Source organism: Egretta garzetta, unplaced genomic scaffold (assembly GCF_000687185.1).
Source record: "Egretta garzetta isolate BGI_Z169 unplaced genomic scaffold, ASM68718v1 scaffold412, whole genome shotgun sequence".
Classification (NCBI taxonomy): domain Eukaryota; kingdom Metazoa; phylum Chordata; class Aves; order Pelecaniformes; family Ardeidae; genus Egretta; species Egretta garzetta.
This window is the reverse complement of record NW_009258770.1, coordinates 457311-481036: the sequence shown is the minus strand read 5'-3', so window position 1 is coordinate 481036 and position 23726 is coordinate 457311. Positions and strand designations below refer to the sequence as shown.

The 23726-nt window shown below is 42.1% G+C and overlaps 1 protein-coding gene across 1 annotated transcript in view; it reads left to right on the top strand.

Annotated features, from left to right (window-relative positions):
* Positions 1-8338: 8338 nt before the first annotated feature.
* The window catches only part of TRPC5 (transient receptor potential cation channel subfamily C member 5), a 67886-nt gene continuing 52498 nt past the window's right edge, over positions 8339-23726 (top strand). Inside the window, exon 1 of the mRNA XM_009649380.1 lies at positions 8339-8716. Within this exon, the coding sequence (XP_009647675.1) occupies positions 8339-8716 (378 nt within the window). The remainder of the gene's footprint in view (positions 8717-23726) is intronic.

The window sequence follows — 23726 nt, the reverse complement described above, 5'->3', positions numbered from 1 at the left end:
AGGCCAGTACATCCTGTTCAGGCAAGAAGCCTTAAGAGTCATGTGTGATGGAGGAGTAGGTAACTGTCATGGTTTAACCCCAGCCGGCAGCTAAGCCCCACGGAGCTGCTTGCTTGCTTCCCCTGGGTGAGATGTGGGAGAGAATCGGAAGGGTAAAAGTGAGAAAACTTGTGGGCTGAGATAAAGACAGTTTAACAGGTAAAGCAAAAGCCATGCACACAAGCAAAGCAAAACAAGGGATTCACTCCCTCCTTCCCCCCAGCAGGCGGGTGCTCAGCCATCCCCAGGACAGCAGGGCTCCATCACGTGTAATGGTGACTTGGGAAGACAAACTCCATAAATCAGAACGTCCCCCCTTTCCTCCTCCTTCCCCCAGCTTTATGTGCTGAGCATGGCGTCATACGGTGTGGGATACCCCTGGGGTCAGTTGGGGTCCTGGCCGTGTCCCCTCCCAGCTCCTTGTGCCCCCCCAGCCCCTCGCTGGTGGGGTGGGGTGAGAGGCAGAAAAGGCCTTGGCTCTGTGTCAGCCCTGCTCAGCAGTAAGGAAACCATCCCTGTGTGATCAACGCTGTGTCCAGCACAAATCCAAACCATAGCCCTGTACCAGCTGCTAGGAAGAAAATTAACCCTGTCCCAGCCCAAACCAGCACAGTAACAGAACTATGCTGAGCCAAGCCAGCCGAGTACAAATCTTTTTCCTCCACAGTAAAGCAGAGTCTCCCAGAGAAGTGTTTTCCCATGCACTGTTAAAACTCAGGGCGTTACTCATCTGGATGAATTAAGCAGCCTGCCCACAAAATGTAGCGACTGTGTATCTACTGAAATGTTGTTACACTGTGTATTTTAAAATACAGCTAAAATATACTAAAATACACATTTAAGAAGTTTCCCATTGAGGAAAAACTAGCTTATCTAAGTCACAGGTGTACAAAACTTAAATGTCTGAACAACGCCTTTTTGAATCTCTGCTGAAGAGAACATCAAGCTCAGCAGGTGGAGATGGAGGACAGAGAACCACTGGTGGCAAAAGAGAGAAGAATAATTTTTCTGGATTGATACAGGTGATCATTGCTAGCAGCGAATCATTGGTAGTCCACCTCCATGGAAAAAAAGCCTTTTAAGAGCATCCTGGTCCTGTGAAGCAATGGTCTGCTCCTGTCCTCAGAGTTATGAAGGACTCAAGTGCTGAAGCAGTAGGTTCAATGGAGAAACCTAGCAAGAACAGAACAACATTCATAGTTGACTTGAAGAGGAAAGCAAGGAGTACCAAACGCCTCATCTTTTTAAATGGTTAGGCTTATGATGTGAGTTCCCCTCTATGGTTGGGTCAATCCAGATGTGAAGAAGGGGTTGTGTGCTGGCAAACTTGTCAGTTTTGTTTCCAACTATGGCAGTTAGATTTAACAAGCACGAGTCTTTGCAAATTTTCTTTACTTACCTCTGCAGATGAGTGTGGTTACAATGGAACTTCCCATCTCTCCAAAATGAAATCTTCCTTTCCCATCCTGAATACCAGCCCTGGCTACCAGCTAGCTCACTTTGATTCTGCAGAGATACAGCAAGGTGGAACCTTGCACCTGCAAAACCTGTGGAGCTCAGCCTGACACTGAGGCCAGTTTCATTGTGTTCTTCTCTCTCGGTTCTTCTGCTGTAGTCATCAGTAGGGCATGGGAGAGCCCTTCAGCTCTTCACCAAGACAACATGATTCACATCTCTTACATGCTGGCTTTTAGGCTCTCCCCATGGGTTTAAGCATATGTGGTGGACTGTCATGGTTTGTTATTTTCCTTGGAAATAGATATGTAGCTGTGCTCCTCTGCTTGAGAAGGCAAGGTCAAACCAAGTGCTTTGCACATGGAATGGGAAGCAGTAAATTTTGCAGTGCTCCTTGTTTCCTGGGCAAGTTTGTGCTACAGACTCATATTGGCTCTCAGTAGGGCTGTGTCCAGCAGAGAGAGCTTATTCATCTAGTAGAGAATACAGCTGTGCCAAGATTTCCATCCGCCAGCCTTGTAGATATCCCGGACTGACATGATTGAGCACACTAAAGCCAGAGGATTGAGAATTGAGTTTGATTCTTAGGTTCTAGTTCAGACCAGTGGTTGCTCAAAGAGGAGCAGGTGCTTTCTGAAGCTCAACGGTATCTCCAAGCATACTACATGCATGATATCTTTTGTAATGATATTTTTATATATACATATATATATACACACCCATATGCAGTTAGTCATGACTCATCAATTGATTATGCAGCGGAAGGGAATTATACCAAAGAGTTGGCCTTTCCAAATCAAACATATATATCTTTGATAATTGTCACCCTCCCCAGGAAGTTAAGAATTGCAGCTGGGACTTGAGTCAAATTATGACATTTTCAGTTACTGGCAAAGAATTTTCTTTTGGCTTCCGTAAATTTATAATCTGAAGTTTGAGGTTGTCTTCTTTTACAAACAATTCTCAGATTAGAAGGTTACATGCAGTACCCCAGTGACTGTATGTATTCTTAACTACGCCTGAAGTGATGAGGAGTGAAAAACGTTCTAAGAAGAATTTTTCTCTGCATCTTCTAAGGACATATCCTCCAATGTGAATCATGAACGGCTGCAGCCTTGCATTTTTATCATACTCTATTAGTGCTCTCCCTTTCACTCATCTTGGGCAGTGAAACTAGATTACTCATCTCCAATTTTATTAGCTGTCGGTTTCTCATTTTTGCGTTGCACTGCAATCCTGCAAGTTTTGGAAAGCACTTATTCCAGGGGAATGATAGATCTTATATAACTTACGAGCTGGATATAAACTTCCCCAGATCATGGGGCCTTTGCTGAGGGGAATTTACACAGCCATATACACCAGAAGTTCATTGCAATTTTATAATTTTAAAATACTTCTGAGGTTGTACATTTATTCAGTAGTGGCTCTTTTTGCATTGAAAAGCATTGGGGAAAAAAATTCTGCTTCTGACCAAAAAGGTGGTGAGTGTGATGCAGAGACATCGTGAGAAGCAGCGAGACTTAGGGTTGCAATCTGGTTCCCACTGAACACCATGGAAAAAGCAATTTTTTTGGAACAAGAGGGTATCTTTGCAGACGAAAAGGAATTGAAGAATGTTACAAAGTCAATTTTATTTCCCCAAACTGTGGGAGGTATAAGCTCAATCAGGCATTGTTAGTAAATAAGATCTAGAGCACTTAAAAGAAGGATCCAATCACAAATTCAATTGGTCCGTTAACTACATGTAATATTATTTACCTAAGTGGCCCTTCTGGACCATTTCATAACTCAGGTTTATAACCTTTTTAAAAAAGATCAATATTACTGAGCATGCAGCCTCTGAGCATGATGAAAAATCAGGCCGTTTTAGCAGTTATGGCCCGTGATTTCCTGACCTGAAGTCCACATTAGAAATGCAAAATGAGCAAAATACTCTCCCTGAAATACTAAAAAGAAAAAAAAAACCAGCCTTGGAGAGAAGGACAGAGGGAAGCAGTGAAGTAAGATGTGTCGCAAGAGATCAGTTCTTTTATTGGGCTGATACAACTAGAAAATACAGGCAGGCTTTCCAGCACATAAACCCTTCTGCAGATCCGAGAGAGAAGATGTAGTGACATTTAAAGCCACACACACAGTTTTGCCAACATGTGTCAGAGTGAATCTCCAGTAGGAGGGAACAACCAACCGCTCTATTTGCAACTTGGCAGATGGGGTGTTTTGTTGTCTGCTCTAACGTGTGATGTGAGTTGGCTGCTCGTACTGAGTCGCATCGAGTGGGAAAGGTAGCTCTTGTCTACTGATCTTGTGTTCAAGATCCAGTATTTGATTTGTTCCTTGGGTGGTCAGATGCTCACATCAGCTGGGAGCGATGAGCTCCGATATCTAAACTCAATACCCCTACAAGTCTCTGCTGTTTCCATTACACAAGGAGCTCAGCAATCAGGAGCAGCGGTGCTTTTAATCAGCATCACGAAAAGTCAAGTGATAGTAAAAGCAAATAAAAGCCAGGAAGGTGCTATTTTATAATGGGCTTAGTGACTACATGGATGTAAGCTGGCACTGGCTCCCAGCCTTTTAGTTATACTCATCCCAGTTCACACAGGTCATTCTGATTCCCGTGAGACAGTGGCACATGGGAGCATGTTGCGTGTGTAAAGTGGGGATGGTTCAATCGCTAACAGATCCTAAAAAAATTTGCAGTGAAAAATCATGGAATTTCTAGTGGCAAAAGGCAGTGCTGCTGAGCAACCTTTGCTTGTCCATCTTCATCAACCACATCTCTAACTAATGGCTGCTATTCAGTGCTGCTCCCCCACTCTTCTTTCTCCTTGCCCTCTCCTCATTGCTTCTGACACATTGCTCGGGCAGCCCCCCCTTGCCTTTCCCTGTGCTGCCACGCATCACTCTAAACTTGGTGCAATTTTCACAATGTTCTCTCTCTGACAAGAAGCATTAGAAAGGAAAGATAATTTTCATCCTTTCTCTCGTCTCTTCTCCCTTGGTGCTGAAGCGATCTCTGGTTCACCTGGGCGTGATGCATTGGTGTGATGAACTGATCATTTGGTATGAAGTCGTGATCCAGGGTGGGAGACACATAAAGGTATTGAGGACAGTGCAGTGTCTGTAGCGAGTGCTGACTGTAGATTTTGTACAGACGGTGACGTGTATGAAGCCACTTCTTAGTTTTCAGCAAAAGCTGTTGTTTTCAGCCCTCAACTGAAGTAATACCGTTCCCTTGTGATTGTTACATGTCCATCCCAAGAGTCCAGTCCAAAAGCAGGCACCAGGAGATCCCAACAAACCCACCTGTGATGCTATTTCACGCTTCGGAGTGAAAAAAGTGGCCCTGTTGATGCAGAGGATAGATATGTCTGAACTGAGTGGTAGAAGATGCAGAGAAATACTTTGCAGGAATAGAAAAACCGTTTTGTGTTATTAGACAAAGCAATGTGGCTGGAAGCTTTCCTTCCTCAAACCAGACAAGCTGTTTCTGCCAGGTATGGCTGCTTTTCAGGGGTTAAAGCTCTCGTTTCTGTACCAGGCAACATAGAAGTGGTGTCAGGCTGAAATGGCTTGAAGATTTGGACTAATAGTTCAGGGAGAAGGGCTACCCAACTGGAAAGAGGTGATAGAGTCCAAACTGAGTGGTAAGTCCTCCTCCCCTTATCTTGTGTAGTTTGTTATGTGGTTCTCTTAGTTTTTCTACACCCGTTTGTGCTGCAAGTATCACCACTGCATTAGCCAGCCGTTTGATATTGTCTGATGCATCTGCAATCGGGCATAGGCTGGAAAAAAATTTCCTTGCCCCAAATATTAACTCAAGTAGCAGAAAATGCCTCTCTGTGAAGAGAATTCATAGGGAAACGCACGTTTTCAGGCTCTCTGCACAAATTCCAAAATTTTAACATGACCATGTTTCTATTTTCACTACCTTTCAAGTACTTCATTGTTTCTTCTCTCTAGGCACCTATGAATTGCCTATCCCTTTTCTTACCTGGATTTCATCAATATTTTTGCCATTTTTTAACTGTTAAGCAGGAGATAGTACCAGCGTTGTCTGCTCCTTTCACCGAGAAATGCTGCCTCAAAGAGATTGGTGGTATTGGAAAGTGGCAGCTCAGAGACCAGTGATCCTTGGGCTCATTCATTCCATCCATGTTTGACTGATGCTCCATTAGCCAGTTTTGGAAGAGAAAGATGTCAGGTTTGGAAGGTCCATCTGTAATTGTGCTGGATCTCAGGCTGAGGGGCAGCTCAACAGCTAAAGGTTTCGCTGAAATCTTCCATGTAATCCAGGCAGACATATATTTGTTTTGATACTGCACGCTACCATTTCCAAACCCAGTCAGCAGTGTGTGTTTGTTAGGCTATGCAGACGATGGCATGAGAAGAATTCAGGGCAAATCATTCATTTTGTGAGTCTTTCCTGTTTGGTTTTATGGCAGCTTCTTATGTGCCTGAAGTATTAACAAAATGCTTTCTTGGACTGGGGTTGTACTGGGAGATGAGATCTCACCGTGAAATTAAGATATCTGAAGCTCTCTTTTCTTTCTACAAAATTGTTGGAAAGGAAAGGGATCCAATTCTGGCATGATGTTTTGTAAGGTGACATTTGTTATAACTCATTGCAAATGTTACTCACCATCTACATTCAATTAAACTGAAGAGCAGTGAAAAATACCCAGTTTCACTCTAGCAGCTGCACTTGTCATCAGAATCCCTCAGGTTTTTTGGAGCCAACAGATTCCCCCCTTGAAGACCTCCACATGGTGGCTGCTGTCCTCTGTCACCGCTTGGTGTTCCCTGCTCCTGTGAGCCGGATTGTCACACGGGGACAAAATTTCCCTTCCCATTTGGGCTTATTTTCCCAAAGATCTCTTTGGTCCTTACATGTTGTCAGACCTGTTCTGCATCCTTTTGTGTCTTGTCACATTGTGTCCCCATTTCAGTGGGGCTTGGCTGGACCCTGCTCACAGAATGGCAAGGGTTGGAAGGGACCTCGGGAGATCATCTAGTCCAAACCTCCTGCTAAAGCCGGTTCTCCTAGAGCATGTTACACAGGACTTCATCCAGGCAGGCTTTGAATATCTCCAGAGAAGGAGACTCCACAGCCCCCCTGGGCGGCCTGTTCCAGTGCTCTGTCAGGGATAACATTTTCAAAAACAAAATCTGAAAAATGACCCGTGATCCTTAGTCCTTTTGAAAATCAGAGTAGTTGGTTATACATGTAGTTTATTGAGACTTGAAGCTCCTAAGTCTCTTGAGATTGTCCCTTAGTTCTAAAAGTTTTAGTGGCATAGTGTTTCCGTAGAAAATAATCCAATATATTTATGATGGTTACTATTCAGATCATAGGTCCTTTTGCCTCTAATGCCTTTGTGTTTATCTTCAGGTTGAAGCATACGTGCAGAGAGCTGTAACTCTGGAAATGTAACAAACAAAAACTTTTCTCGTACTTGTAGGAAACCAAGATACTAAGAGAGCACATTTTTTGAGATGCCAAACTCATCGTTACAGATCTCTGGCTCCCCAGGAAATTCACAGATGTAACTTTGCTGTGTGCTACAACCACCCACTATTTTGCAGTGTCAGCTGGGCTGGAGCTCAGATCCACCCACTCCCGCCGCACCAGGCCTATTACACTGGAGCTGAAGGCAAAATGCAAATTGCTGAACACAGTTGCCTTATGGCATGCAGTGGGATGGTAAAAAAAGAACCCATGGTGTCTCACTCCCGGTTCGGCACCTGAACCACAAGATCTTCATTATTTCTTTATCGAAACCTCCTCTTTCCCCTGAATAAGGCACTAAAATGGAACAAAAGTCTGGCTAATTTGCTGCAGGAAACCATTGAGCTTTGGGCAAGGAGACGGAATAAATCATCCAATTAATTATAGCTGCTGGTGTCCCCTGGTCCTGATTTGGTGTGGTTTATCGATGCCGAACAGCGGTAGATAAGCATAGCTCATTTTTAACTTATGTGTGAATACCTGTCCAGCCCGTGTCTCCTACAACTTCAGCCATGGGATAGGCTCTTTGGGCCATGGGAAGGAAGAGTAATTCATTCAGTCTGCTACACTTGTTCGAGGGCAGCATTTAGTTCTCATTTTCCTAGACCATAAACAACATCACTGCCTGCGGAGAGCAAGGGTGGTGTCTTTCTACATCAGCCTGTCTTTAGGTCCTATTTATAAATGAGGAGAGTAAGAAAATACGTTTAAAGACACGCAAGCTTTAAAAATAAAACTGTGACCTAGTCAAAGAGTAAACATTAGGGAAAAATGAAAACCTATTTTAAGAGATGGAAGCAAAGAAGCAACAACAGAAATAATAAAAATAAATCTTATTACCGTAAATAGGAGGGTGTAAATCTGCAGCTCCCATCGCTGACAGTTCAGAGATGCTGAGGACCTGGCTCAGCAGTGAAAAAGGAGGGAAGTAAAAAAAACATTTGAGTGGGAAATAAAGCAAAGATGAGAAATCTACCTATTTGCACATGCGATAGATTATCCATAAACAACAAGATTGTGCTTCTGACCAGATAAGAGGAATCAATGGCATGGTGTTTAAACCAGATTTAAAAATATACTGAGTGTCTGTCATTCTGTGTACCTGAGCAGTAGCATAACCTTTATTTTTTCATGTAGCCTTTTAGTGTGGGGTTGCTCAGGGAGTGTTACAGTCACTGTGTTGAGAATAAAACAGCTTAAAAAGGGATTGGAAGCTTTTACTGTGATGGACCTTTGGAAATTTGTCCCTGTAATGAAGAGATAGGGGCTGCTCATCTGTTTTGTCACTTACGCATTCTTCTTCTTCCCAACTAGGTTGCCCAGTCACTATGAACAATGGCCCAGCTATACTACAAAAAGGTAAACTATTCACCGTACAGAGATCGGATCCCATTACAGATTGTGCGAGCGGAGGCAGAGCTCTCAGCGGAAGAGAAGGCCTACCTCAGCGCTGTGGAGAAGGGGGACTATGCCAGTGTGAAACATGCCTTGCAAGAGGCAGAGATCTATTACAACATCAACATTAACTGTATGGATCCTCTTGGTCGCAGTGCCCTTTTAATAGCCATAGAGAATGAAAATCTGGAGATCATGGAGTTACTTTTGAGCCACAGCGTGTATGTGGGAGATGCTCTGCTGTATGCAATACGGAAAGAGGTGGTGGGAGCTGTGGAGCTGCTGCTGAATTACAGGAAGCCGAGTGGTGAAAAACAGGTTAGTTAAGTGTTCCAGTTCAGTTTTAAGCTATTATCCTGCATTAGGAAAGTGGTACTGCACAGAGAGGTGCTGTGCAGGAGTCATAAAACAAAGTCCTTAATGTCCAAATGTCCATTGCTTTAAATGCCCAGGGTAGATGTAGGCAGTCCTGTTTGGATGATAACTTTCCAGCCTGAGCAAACACGTTCTGCCTGACTTAGATATTCAGTGTTTTCAATTTCACTCAGTGTTCTTTTCAGTCTTACAGCATTTGTGAACGTGCTGATTTATAGGTTGATTTATAGATGCGGACTTTGTAAAGGAATTTGAGGCTGTCTGAAGTTATATTACAATCTATAAATATGAACCATTGCCATGCTGTTGTACTGATATTAAGTAGAATTGCTTTTCATAAGTAAATCCTGAAAACACACAAGCTTATAAATAACTGTAAGCAAGCAAACAGCCTGCTAGGTTTCAGAACTTAGCCACAGTACAGACATATCATCTTGGTCTCCATCTCCAGAGAGCTCTAGTTCAGAAATGCTGAGGCAGTACATAACATTACAGCATGAGCTAAGCTGCTATATATCTGAGCAATGAACAACTATGACTTGTAGGATCTTCAGCTACCAAGACATCAGTAAATTATGTAAGGATCTTTGTGAAAAAACACGAAGTCTGAATCCTGTCACTTATCACATATCACACTGTCCCTAACTTTTTTTTCTTTTTTGCTTCTTTTCATTTGCAAGTGCTACTGCCAATAACAAGAATAGTTTATATACGTTACTGACCATTGACAATTTTTGCATGTTCACTACTTAGAAAGGAACATTCAAAACTTGGATAACCCTTTGAGATCTACTTGAACACATCCCTCTGTGTGTGAAAGAAGAAAATTATTAATACCAGTCAGTCATAGAAGATAATGTTTTCAGTGGATAGGCCCCTTACTACGTAGTTTTTCAACAGTAGTTTTATGTAGTCAAGGCAAACAGTAAGGATCAACCCTGACAACATTCAAGGGTGCTCAGCTTAATACTTAGAAATGGCAGCATTCTGCATGCTGTAGCAATGTGATTCTAATGTGTGGTTTAAGCACTGAAGAGATGAAGAATCTCTTCCATCAGACCTAAAAACTGACATGTTAGTTCTAGGTTTTAGGCTGACAAAATGTAAGTAGCAAAATACGGACCATACATGGAGAATGAGCCATTTTTTTCCTGGTCTTCTAGGAAGTTTGACCATCCTATAGGCCAACAGGACAGAAAGTGGAAGAGAAGAAAAGGGGTTTTTAGTAGCATGAGGAACTGCCAGTAATTATTGCAGGTTAATGACAAGTTTCTCCTGAAATGTCATGGAAAGCAAGTGATGGGATTCATGTGGATTTCTGGAAGATCTCTTGAATACCAAAACTTGTGTCTACTCAAATTCACAGCCTTGCTGGCTTAACTGGACAGAGGCAGAGGTCCATGAAATAAGGTTGATTTATTGCAGCTGAAATTCAGCTCCAACCTCTCTAGTTCAGGGCTACATTTCATAGGAGGTTTGTTTCATTTTTCTCTCTATGCCAGTGTGCAGCTATCGTTCTGTAGCTCAGTTTGTATCTGCTGCAAAGTTTACAACTTGAAGAGGAACATGTGTGTGGGAGAAGAGATGCAGTGCCAGTTTCAGCTTTATTTACAAGGTTTGTTACAAGACCAGATTTCATCAGTACGTTTGAGACTAGTACTGGCTTGATGCAAGATCCTCCATACAAACTAGGATTAACTTCCCTGGCTGTGGTTCAGGCTCTTCTGTAGACTGCAGGAAGTGTTTGCTGCAGGGCTGCAGGACTGGACTTCCATTTCAGCAGTTTCACTGACTGTTTATGCAGTGATGGTAATTAATATTTATTTCATGTAGAATGATATAACATTAAATGGAAAGAAGTGCTTAGTTAATTAAAGTTGGGGCAAAGTTGGTTAGCTTGTCAAATCACGAAGCTAATATAGGAGGGGTTTCTGAACACAAGTTCCTGATGCTCATTCCATGGCAGTATCAATATATGTTCAGTAATTATCTTTGCTGGACCCTTTCTCAGAAAGTCCCTTGGGAATCCCATATCTAATTGCTTTCACAAAAAGTTCCTGATAAATCAGATTAGCACAGCTTTGTCCTAATCAGCTACTTAAATGTTCTAAAACATACAGAAAACCTGCTTTTTTGTTTGAGTAGTAACAAAAATTCACACTTCATGGAGCAGTTTCTGTCTGGCTGAGAAATTTGTAAGATAGTGTCACAGCACTTCCTGTATATGAGGTTTAGTATAATCTATTCATTAAATGTACACAAGGTTCAGTTTGCCTGAAAAAAAACTGTGTGAAGGCAGCTCCTTGACTCACGTGTAGCAGCCTGTTTCCAATTAGGAGCTGTCTGTCTTTGCTGCACTCCGGGCAAAGGTGCAGAAGAAGGATCTTCTGATTGCTCTCTCTTAAATGTTAAATACAACACCTTCATTCATCTGAGCCTGGGGTCTGTGAAAACCTGTTAGTTCCCATTTTCCTGCTGTCTGCCTCTTGAGAGGTTATTATTTGACTCTATACCAAGGTCTTGTTTCTCTAACTGCTGGGCACGAAGAGCTGTTCCTATTTGCGTCTGTTCACGTCAGCTCAGTTAATTGTTGACTTTGCATTTCAACAGCAGCTGAGTAGCGTCATTCAGCATAATCCATTTTATGGGCATGTATCTTCACTCAAACCCACAACCTTATCATCCTACCACAATCCTGACCGAAAATGTTACAGCTTGCATTATGCCAGCCTCTTGTGAGGTTACAGCGACTGTTTCTAGTTAGTAAAAGATATACCCAAAACACAGTAGAAAACCATGGCCCCTTACAGACTTGACCTGCAAAACAGTTTTGCTCACCAGCCACAGAGTGATGTGTCCTGGCTGCTCCATACCTATCTCCTGAGAGCTGCCCAAGGGGAAGAGCTCTGCTTTTCCTGTGTATGATGACCTTTCCAGGGAGCAGAAGTAAAAAAAAAAACAAAAAACCAACCTTCAAATTTAAGAAGTGACCTTTGTTGTGTTCCTTACGTAAGAGAATCAGTGTCTCATTCACGATGGAAGGGACAGTGAGAAATGGATGAAGAGATTGGGCGGCAGAGATGCTTGTGTCCTGTTATTAAGTGATTGCAGGCAGTCATTATTCTGCAAACCTTTGCTAGACTGCTGTTTAAGCGCCATTTACTGAAAATACCATGACAATGGCAAGGGTAAGTCATAGCCAGTAACTATAACAACACAATTCTCCCGCACTGCAACCGTGCATGTAACGGGTGTCTCGGGAGAGGAAGAAATTACTCTGTTTACATGTGGAGCGTATGAGAGCCAAGAGCATGAACCACCTCTCTCTGAAGGCTGCTACAAAGCACGTGATAGATGAGCGTGCTGAATAGTGATATGCTCAAGTAGATGTATTTCCTTTTAGCTTTACCACCAAACAAGGTTCACAGGCTATTTTAAGAATTTAACATTTCTCCTCAAATCTGTTCTGCCCCAGTCCTGACAGCTTACAGCCACGGTTTTGTGTACTGCTCTGTGAGTCTCTTGATAAAGCCGGGGAGAAGACTTTACTGGTTACAGCCAGATGGCGAATAAAAGTTACAGCTATTTTGAAACATACTGTTGCCTATTTTGGGGTTCAGAGATCAAGCATCTTACTTTTGCTACCTTGGGAAGACCACAAAGGTGTGCTTTGCTCTCAGCAAAGAGTGAAGCCCAGGCTTTGAAGGACCCATTCTCTTCAGATCAGAGCAAATCTCTCCTCAAATGTGCCCCACCACACTGAGATGCACTCTTCACTTTTTTTTTTTTACTGTCAGTGTTCAAGTGTGAGCCAGAGTGCGATGGATGATGCCTCTGTGCAGAGCGTGTGGTGCTGCAGGCTGCGACAGCCCTGCCCACCCACCGCAGCGTAGGTGGGAGCTTTGCTGACCTCGGCGGGACATCTGGACCTGGCACAGCACTAAGAGCTGAATTCTCAGGGAAATTAAGGAAAATTCAATTATCAACTCAAAATAGATTAAGTGACAACAGGGCTTTTCTAGTTCTGTGATTTTTACAAGTTCACTTGTTACTTCCAAATGTTACATAATTTACTCTAATTAATCCTTTGGCCTGCCACTTTGTATTGCTGATTGGTCACTTAAATCGTGGGATAGTTTGGTTTTCCCCAAATAGATGACAGACATTTGGAATGAAAGCAGCCTATTCCTGAATATTAAGAGGAACAACAAAACAAACTAATACTCATGGAACCTGGAGGGTATGCAAGTGTTGCTTTTCCTGCAGAGATTTGTAGTCAGTTAGTATGTATTCTCCAGGAAATAAAAGTGAGCTTAATCTGCTACTTTGATAGTTATTGTTTGCTTTTCAAGACAGCGAAGAGGCTGATACTGTACTACGTAGTGGCAGAAGAGTAGTATACATATACTGCAGACTGCTTGGCATGGCAACCCATACTCAGGCCTTCCACACGATGAGAGTCATGCTATTTAAATAAATAAGAGGACAAACCACTGAATAATCATCAGAAAGAGAGGGGCTAGGTTAGAAATAGTAAAAATCAGCACACACAGATGCACACACAATACTGGCCCAGGCTTATTGAATCAGGTAGCTCATCTCTTTTGGGGTAGGAATGTTAAACTGCAAAGTTGTCTGTGCACAGGACGGGTCCAATACATACAATGGCAAAACAAGACTTTTTATACTGTTCTATAAATACACGTCAAAAACAGAGATCTGGCTGGGGTCCTATGGGATTGGAATTAGCAGGGAACATGATATTTCATTTTTTTTGATTCAGCACTACTGTAGGAGCAAGGGAATGTATATATGAAGTCTGTTGAACAAATTATCTTTTCCAGTAATATCTTCTGTTTCCCAACCTATTCGATCTTTGAGTTTTGGTGGTTTTTTTCCTAAAAGTCTTATCAGAAATTTTTTTTACTATACAAACATGAATACAGTGGGTTATTTTTTCAGCCAGGCTGGAGCCTGCACTGAAACTGCACCAGCAAAGAGGAGGAAATGTATGTCTGTAAATTCACATTTTCCTACAGATTTGATTAACTTTCAATTTACCATTAGTAATAGCTATATTTCCAGACATCTTGAAGCCCACTGAAATCAGTAGAAATTTTCCCTTTGACTCCAGATGAGGTCTTCAGGGGCATTTTCTTAATAGCCTCCCGTGTAAATTCTGTGGAGTGGTTCCGATTCTCCACTGAACAGGCATCACAGCTCACAGGGTAGTGCTCTCAGTTTGCGCAGATCTCGCATCCTTTTTTGCCTTGCTACAGTGGATGTGTTTGCAGAGCACCAGACACGGTCTGTGCTGACTGCTGAGCCCTCCTTCCGTTCTTTAAGAAGCTGTAATCACTCATCTGAATTACTGAATTACATGTTCGTGGTGTAGCCATACGCACCTTTACGGGTAGCTGTTTTCTTCACAACAATCAGAGCTGACATCAAATGTTTACATAAGGATGATACTAGCATCTCTCTGGTATCTGCCAAAATTAGCAATTTGCTCATGGCAGATGGCTCCAAATTAATCTGGTTCACAGATGGGACTACAAATGCAATTCCTCAATAATGAGAATAAAAAGAAAAGGGATCTCAGTATTTATGACTGTGATTCAGATTGTTTCGATGGTCCAAAGGCCTTCTGAATCAATGAGATCTCAACAGATAACCTATGCGTATGTCTTCCTAAAGAAGGAGCTTTACAGAAATAAACCCGGGGAGAATACAGTTGTGAAGAGGAAACTAAAGAGAATAAAAGGCAAGTTTTCGGTCTTAGTCGCTAATCCTCAGATACCTGCTGGTGGAAGGTTGCTGCACTTGATACTATTGGTGGACTTACAATTTTACCTCAAAAAATCCTCTTTCAGATGAGCTGATGAGTGAAAATCTGCCTTAATCTTTGTGTAAATATCATAGATCAACAGCCTAGAGATAATATTTTGTGAACCAGAAATTATGTGTTACATTAAACCATTGTATTCTTGCCCAAATCCGGTAACTTCCTCAATACTACGTGGTTCAGCTTAACTTTCCTACTCCCATAGGGTTCTTTGTCCTGTATGCAGAGTCCAGTGCGGTTTAGCTCTTATCACCAACAGCCCTTGATTTCTGCAGCCTTGCTGATACTTATTAGATGTACAAGCTCATTGCTAGCATTGTCAGCCCTGTGCTACCGCTGACAAGACTTTTTAAGTCAAAGAAAGGAGCTCATTTGTCAGATACCTCGTGACATAAAAGCTAGATTCTGCAGGCAATTAGAAGAGTTTTAGAAGCAGCTGGTGTTCCTCATGCCCTGGCTGAAGTGGTTACTGGGGATCTGTCTCATCTGTGGGCAAAGCGCACAGAGGTACCCTGCGGCAGGACCAGAGGATCTGGGGTTTGTAGCTGTGAGAAATGTTACCCTGTCTCCTTCAGCAAAAGGCTTATGCTTCTTTTAGAGGTGAAGGAGAGGCCTGTGGACTTCCCAGCTAAAATTGCTAAGCCTTGCAGCACTAGCTCCTAACATGTAAGCTGAGGATAAATGCAGGCAGATCGCTCACATACAGGCTGAACAAAGACATCTTGCTTACCTGGTGGTTAATAGTTTTTCTGGGTGCATGCACTGGCTTTTTCTGGAATATCATGGACAAGGTGGGTGCCAGCAAGCCTGGAGCATTACAATGGTGTGAAGTACAACAAAGTGATCAAAGCAAGCCCCAAGTGCAAGCGATCTGTTAGCCCTTCCGCAGCATGAACTGTTGCATACCAGCAGTATTTGCAGTCTTCCTCGAGTTTAAGAAGTTCAGCAAATTCAGGAAGGTGTTGCTGAAACCTGCGACTCTGTATCAAGCAATTCTATAGGCATGACCTGAGTTCTTGCTGTTTAACAGGCTGATTGGTACAGATACTGTGCCCTTTGGTATGACACAAACCAGCCAGTTCCATGTTAATAGGAGAGGTCCAAAGTGAAAAGGGAAGGCCCAGCCTGGTTAGATACACTCTGACCCAGAGCAGGTTCTGAAGAGAAGCAGTTGAGAAAAACTAGCCACAAGTTCTCAGTATGAAAATATTTGCAAGGCACAATAAGGAAGAAAGATTGTGTCTGAAAACAGAAAACTAGCTGTTACTGCTCCAAAGCCTAATGGCTCTGCTAGCATCCAAGCTTTTCATTATTTTTATTGATGCAGTAATAATTCACAGCTATAGTTAACGTGCCTTTGACATTGGCGGCTGCCTCGAAATGAATTCCATCTAATTAAACTAAACAACAGAGACATCAAAGACCACTTCAGTTAATTATTACATTTAACTGGGAATTTCTTTCCTCTCTTCCCCACTGCCTTCCTCCCCAAATAATCTTAAATCTATGAGAAGGAAATGTGAGGCAAAACGAAGAACTTGGGTGACATATCGCGTAGACCTAATGAGTAGTGTTGGGGCTAGGGCTTGCAGGCTGCAGTGCCAGCTACCAGACATCCAACAGTGGCAAATAAGTCACTGGATCCTTCTCCAGGGCCAACATAAAGTTCCTAGGAGAGCTGGCAGGGTCAGGCCAAGAGCTGCATCACAGCATCACAAACACGTTGTGCTTGAAATTGAACATATAAGCAGGTGGAGAAGTTGGGAATGGGCTGTTGTAAGAGATGCTTCCCAGGGAATTATCTTTATTAATTTGTGGACGTGATCGTAGCACTTGCCTGCGGTCAGCACACTGTACAGTGTGTATTTTCAGTCAGGAGTGATGGGTGCATGGGATTCAGCTGGGTGGAATGCCTGTAAGAAACTGTCGAGAAGAAAAAAAGATCCTGTTTGTGTTCCTTCACAAGGAAACTTCTGGACTCTCTATAGATCTGTTAAGGTGTTAAGTTTCAAAACCCCCTGTATTTCATTACCTACCCAGCATCCATGAATGTGCTTGGTTTACTCACCACGCTTTGCTTGTAAGCCCCATTTACAGCATTAGCTGCTCCCTTACATCAGCCCCCTGACATCACACAACACATGGTTTCTGCCTCTGGTCTATATGACTTCTGAAACCCAGAAGAGGCTTTTGACATGGCTGTCTAAATTCGCCGATAGAAATATTCAAGAGAGTCTGCCTGGTGCAATAGTTGCAATGCATTTTCCAAGGGAAACTTCTCTGTATGGAGAGATTGAATGTAACAAATTACAGGCTCCTCCGAAACAAAGCTCTGTGATCCATAAAGAACTGCATGAAGGTTTAGGAGGAGTCCCCTAGTCCTTGTCCGGCTGTTGAGCTGCACTTGGGTTTGCAAAGTAGAATCTTATGGCTTTTTTGTCCCTGTCAGGAGCAGTCTTTCGGTGGCAACAAGGCGGAGGGAGGTGGGAATCAAAAAGGCATTGACCAAGAACAATATTCTTCCTGCTAGTCTCTGCGAACACTGTAATCCAAGGTCTGTGCTCTGTCATTGCCTTGGGAGAACACGTTGGAAAACCGCTCGAGCCTGCAAGAGGCTCAGGGTTGGTACTTAATTCATGGCAGTGCGAGAGGGCTTGCGTGCTCCACTTAAATACTCTTCAGGCAGACAGATGATGAGTTAGAGGCAGTCTCTGAAGCATGAGGAGCATCTCATTAGCTAGATGTTTTGAACTACCTAGCATTAGGAATAACAAAGGAAGTCACTGCCTAAGCAGCAACAAAGGAAGATCACAACCACACTGATTTTATTCTCATGCAAGACCCTGCCACCTGTCTAGATTGTCATTTCTTTGCTATTGCAAACTCTGGGGTCTTTGCAGAAGCCACAGCGTCTTCTTGGTGAGTACAGTAACAGTGCCAACAGCACAGCTTAATAGTCAAAACGGGGAGAAATGCAGCCTCCTGCTTTGTGAGCATCAGGATGTGTTTTGTGCAACATCACACAGCGCTGAGCTGGCACCAGATGCAGTCACTCGCTCCTCTCTGTGATGTTGTCTTATGATCAAATCTGATTTTTTTTTTTTAAAAAAGAACACGATTGAATAGGAACACAACCCCACTTCTCCCAAGCCAAAAGCCCTCCCTTTTCAAGTCCTGTATGCAATGTTACCTCACCTAAACTTAATGAAACATCTCTCATCCGCACACAGTAATAAATTACAGGAAATAGGGACATTTTATGTACCAAGATGACATAAAAGGCTATAGATAGCATTATTATTAGCCTATATTAGCACATCTTGTCCTTGTTGCCACTAAGAGTAGACAATATAGAGACCAGATAAAATGAATTACAAAGCTGAAGAACTCTTCCCTCCCAGAATAAATTCTGGAAAATATTAGAACAGGAGTAGCCATAAGAAAACAAGGATTTGTCTTGAAGACAGAGCCTGCAGATTTCCAGCTAACCATGGACCGTCTTTGTATCAGCATGCTTGGGGTCAGGGGAAAGATTATCCATAAAAAGGAAAAATATCTAAGGTGCAGCGATGTCCCAAGGCCTTTAGTGTCATTAAGAAATTTACAGGACAGATTAAGTAAGCTCTTTAATAAAATTAATTTCCAAACTTAAAAACAATATTAAAAATTGTTAGGGTTTAGTTTTGGTTTTTTTTGGTTTTGTTTTTTTTTTTTTTTTTTTTTTTTTACACAAAACAGCTGCTTCTGTCACAGAGTAACTCTTAAAATGGCAATGAAGAAAGGTGAAAAAAAATGAACAAACAGCATTTTATGTTTCCAAACTGGGAGGAAAACCTAGCTTCAGGCATATATGCCTATCCAAACTTAAAGAGAATTCAATTTACTCTCATGTCAGCCATACTAGACTTAGACCCAAGTTGGTATCAGAGGGTCTCAGGAAACAAATCTAGCAAGGAGCCAGGAAATCTCTGCATTTTCGCAAGGCTTTGGTAGATCCATAACACGCTGTGAGCCAGGTTCTGATGTCACTTATGCCACTTTTTCTCTAGCAGCTTCATTAATGTCTGGATTTTTAACAGTCCCAAACTTTTGTCCCTTGTTTGTTTTAACTGGACAAGTGTCGTTATTCAGGCGATGTAAGCATATGATAGAACGAAGATTCATCTGATAGTTGGTACTATCGTAAAGATATGTGACATAACGTGTAAATTGTGACTGCAATGAGCTCAACCACTCTTGCACAGTTGAGAAGTCATAACCAGGAGAGGGTGCAATCGCTCATGGCACAGCACTGTCCACAACATTTCTCTACGCAATGGTAGGCACTCACTAGCCCCTCTTCCTGCTGGATGCCGTAGTTCGTAGCTGGAGCAAGACACAGGAATTCAGGGCAAAGCAGACCTGAAGACTGCACTACATTTAAATACAAGAGATTCAAACATAAGATAACTCTTTAACAGCATCCCTCTGTGACTTGGGGAATAAACTCCACACTGACTGCACTCTTTTTTCATCATTAAGCACCTCATCTTATTTCCTCCACCCACATCAGAAAGGGAGAGTGGCTTAGAGGAGAGAGTGCTCTGTCTGGAATAAGTTGCCATAGGCCATTTAAATGCATATTTTCAAAATCCTTTTCTTCTGAAGGCTTCTCTGGATTCCTCTTTTTTTAATCCCCAACAAAAGAGAAGTTATTCTGTAGCATCAACCACAAATGGTGACATCTTTTGACAATCTTTCTGGCTGTGCTGCATTTCCTAAACACATGGCTGAACACAACAAGCTCTGATGAAGTTCTGCCACTGTCAAATGCACTAGGTATCAGTTTAGCTCTGAAAACTAATCCCTTGTTCCACCTCCATTTTTAACCACATGGATAAGAAGCCAAATTAAAACTTGAAGAATCTAGAGCAGATCTATCTGGATTAACGTATCTTACTTTTGATTATTGATTGCAAAGAAAGAAGTTTAGCTATACAATTATCACAAATTATATTTTTTTGCATTATTTCAGTAGTAATGCATTATATCATGCTATTTTTTATTCAAAGATACCTATTTCAGTGTTAGTATGTACCATCTAGTAACCTTGTATCAGCATTTGGCTTGCTACAAGGCAATAAAAGGTACTAATTCTCTGTTTTGCAGTATCAGTCTGAGGGGCAGAGACTTTATTTGGCTTTACAGGCATGTAAGTCACTGTGCAGATCTGAGACCAGGAGGAGCCTTTTCTTCAGCTGGATATTCTGCAACAGCTGTATTGAAATCACTGGAATACTTCAGTAACAACCGCAGAGCTTGCCCAAAAATACATCTACAACCACACGTGCTTTACTCCACAGTTACAAACTTGTTCATAAGCAGTACAAAAGCCCTTGAAGTACATTACTTTTTTATCATTTTGTGTTGTTCATTATATTTCATTAACCAAATTACATCATTTCTTTCAATTAATTGCTTTATAGAGAAAAACCAACCTCCCTGTTAATACAGATACTGTCATCACTCTGATACAAGATGTCTCTCAAGGCATTGCTGATTATGATATTCAGTTATTGAAAGCAGCACCACTGCATCACCTAAAATGAATGCTTACATTTATAGAAGCATGTAACATTTTTCCAGAGTCCCACATAAGGAAACAAATGCCCATGGGGTTCTCTCAATGAAAGAATTTGTTTATGGGTTTAGGCAAGGAGCAGGATTCAATTGGTCATGCCAGTCACAATATGTATTTTTTTCCAAGACCCTTTTGCTTGCAACATGGCTGATCTGCAGTCTAGCAACACTTGACTCTGTCTCTCATTCTCTATTTATAGAGCTGCAGCTAGAAGTACCACAGGACTGCGATTCTGAACAAAATCACAGCCGCTGCTAAAGCTCCTTTGACCGCTGAGCCTTGCGCTAAATTGATGTAGTACAAAATCTTCTTTTTAGAATGACAGAAATTAACTGTGCCCATTACCATGCTTGTGGATGGCGTATGCACTTACCCCATAGGACTGCATGCAGGAAAACAAAGTAGAAATAGGAAATCATTGCTCAATAAGTTACCCAAGCTTCCATTTCTTTAAGTGTTACATTTGAAATTTTCCAGTGAGGTTGCATGAGTTTGTTTTGTGTAGTAAAACATTGTTTTGGCAATTGGCAAATCTTTTATAACATACTTGTATCAAAAAGTTACACGAGCTGAAAATAGCAAAGATTAATATATTTACAGTTTGTCATGGTTATACTTACTATTTATGACACCGGTCCAGGTGAGCTGCTAGTTTATGGAATGGAGATGACTTGGAAATGTGGCAATTCCACCTGTAAATGGTAAAAGTATTATTAGTTATTTTCAAACAAAAGCGGCAGCATTCTCAATGCCAGACAAGATGCGTATTTAGACTGTCTCTGACCCAAGAAGCTTACAATTATTGATTAACAAAACTAAGAAAGGAAGGATTTTGTGGTTAGGCTTTGCTTTACTTTCTGGATCATAAAATCATAGAATCATTTAGGTTGGAAAAGACCTTTAAGATCATCAAGTCCAACCGTTACCTTAACCCTGCCATCCCACCACTAAACCATGTCCTTAAGCCCCTCATCTGCCTGGCTTTTAAATACCCCTAGGGATGGGAACTCGACCCCTTGCCTGACAACACTTTCGGTGAAGGTATTTTTCCTAATGTCTAACCTAAACCTGCCCTGGCACAGCTTCAGACCATTAAGATATTCTCTTTTCAGTTCAGGTCTGAAGCACTGAAGGGTTATTTGGGGAGACTACAGCTGTGAGCCTCAGTAAAGGTGAACACTGAGGAGACCCCTGAACCTGAAGGGAGACTTGTGTCTGGGAGGGTTACCAGACCATAATCTGTACTATTCCTGTCAATATAGAGGGGCTGAGAAGTGTAAGGTGCAGAGTTAGAAACAGAAAACCACCCCCAAGCAGTCATTAGGGAGAGCCAGGCTGTTTCCTCAGAGTTCAAGATTTTGCACTTGACTGGCAAGTTGCTTTGCTGCAGAACAGCTTTTTTTCACCTAGCTGTCCTTTTTTTATATGCATAGATAGATGACAGATGCTGTGGAAACACCATAGCTTGCTGAAATCTTCTGGTGTTTAAACCTGTATATTGGCTTCCCTGGTCCACAAAAGGCAAAAGATGCATTCATGTTAGTCTTCTAGTTTGGTTGAGGAGCATCTCCTTAACCTCCCCATTTACTGCTCTTTGGTTTACATTGCTGAGCAGTCTCAGAGCCCTTGAGCTGGACTGCTTTGACACAACGCTAAACCAGAGTATGTGCTCCAGGGGCACTCAGATACCAGGCTAGATTAAGCCCAAAGTAAAACTCCTAAAAGACCTACAACAAGGCCATTGGTCTTCAGTGCCAGGTTGGTTTTGGTTGTTTTTTGGTTTTTTTCTCTCTGTATTTCTGCGTCTCTTACGCACACTCTTACAGTTACTAACATAAGCAGAGATTCCTGCTTTTCTATCCAGACCTTCTTTCCAGCAGTGCACTATTTACTGGAAAACTTGTTTTTCCATTCAGAGGAAAGCTTAGCTATACTGAACAGTGCTTTTATGTGACCTAATCCTCCATTTTCTTCTCCTCTAACAAATTAAGCTTGTTTCCCTCCCTGCCTTTTTAAATAAAGGAGATTTTTCACTCACTGCAGTGTTGTTCAGAGAAGCAGCAGTGCAGTGGTAAGCAGCCTACCTTTATGAGGATTAAGTCTAGAAAGATGGTAACAAGCATTCAATCAATTGTTAATGGTAGCGATAATTTCTTAAGCGAACATTACCAAGATGAAATACGGACAAGGCACATGCTCCTATGCGAGTAGTGACGACAAGGCTCTGAAGGACTCAGCTTAACGTCTTGTGTCAGGTGATGAGGTTAATGGAAAAGAATTTGTTATTCAGGTCACTTAATGAAAATAACCTTGGAAGAGCTTAGCAGAGCCCTTAGGGTAGAATAATGTATTCCTCTTCTGCTTCCATCACTGTAAGTTAACCCAAGACAGAGAAGCAGCTGATCTAAACATGAACTCAACCTGTCAGAGTAGCGCAGGAGGAACATCTGCAATTACAACGCGTTGTAACCTCCACTGCCCCTCCAGTGATAGTAAGTAGAACGCAGCCTTCAGAGCAAAGGCTTGCTTTGCATAGCCCCATCTTTAAAACCAGACAGTTTGTTAAGATGCAGGTTATCTAAGCACTGTGCAAGACAGCAACAAAAATACTCACCACAAGACATGTAACTTTTAGCCAATGCATGGTCTTTGGATCAGCCAGGCATAGGAAAGAGAGGCCACAGCAGCCATCATTCACACTATTCCTGTTCTGTGCTTTGGTGGTTTGTTTTGCTGTTCAGCTATAACCAGAAATAAGCTTCAGCTCCTGTGATTTGAGGCCTTAGACCGATCTGCTCCCAGACCCCAGGGAGCCTGTATGTCTCTGCACCACCATTTCACTTCTTATTCCCTTAATTAAACGTGCTACACGCTGCCCAGGAAAGCATGCGTTCCACACAGCAGCTGCCTGAGACCTAATGAAGTAGTGCTCTGCTTTTGGGGCGAGTGTTTGTCATATGCACCAGAATAAGGGATGGGAGATCACTTGATAGCTCCAATTTGATCCCAAACCTTGGGACAACCATTTTGAGAGCCCTCGATCCAGATTTAGAAAACCTCAGGAGTAGACAGAAGCAAACAAGATTAGCACTATCCCCACCTGTAACATTACTACCTTGCCTGCAAGTGCCCATTTCATATTCTGAGCAACATGAATACCTCATCTGTGTAAAGCTGAAAATCCTTTTCACGGCCCTGGGTACAATAACTTCCATATAGAAAAACAAGATTAAACTTGACAGTAATAGGAGTGATAGAGGGGGAAAGCGTTCTTCCTTTGAGGCAGAGGCTGTGAATACAGCAGCCAGTGACTAACTGGAAAAGGAGGGGAATAAAGATAAATGCAGTTATTCAAGCATCAGGGCTTTGAAAAAAAATGCTTCTAAGAAAGAGGAAAAAAAAGAAAAACCCACACCTTTCACTTGACATTTAACAAACTATCTAAACGAGCTAAGCAAAGGAAAAGAAAGAAGTCAAAGACCTTACAA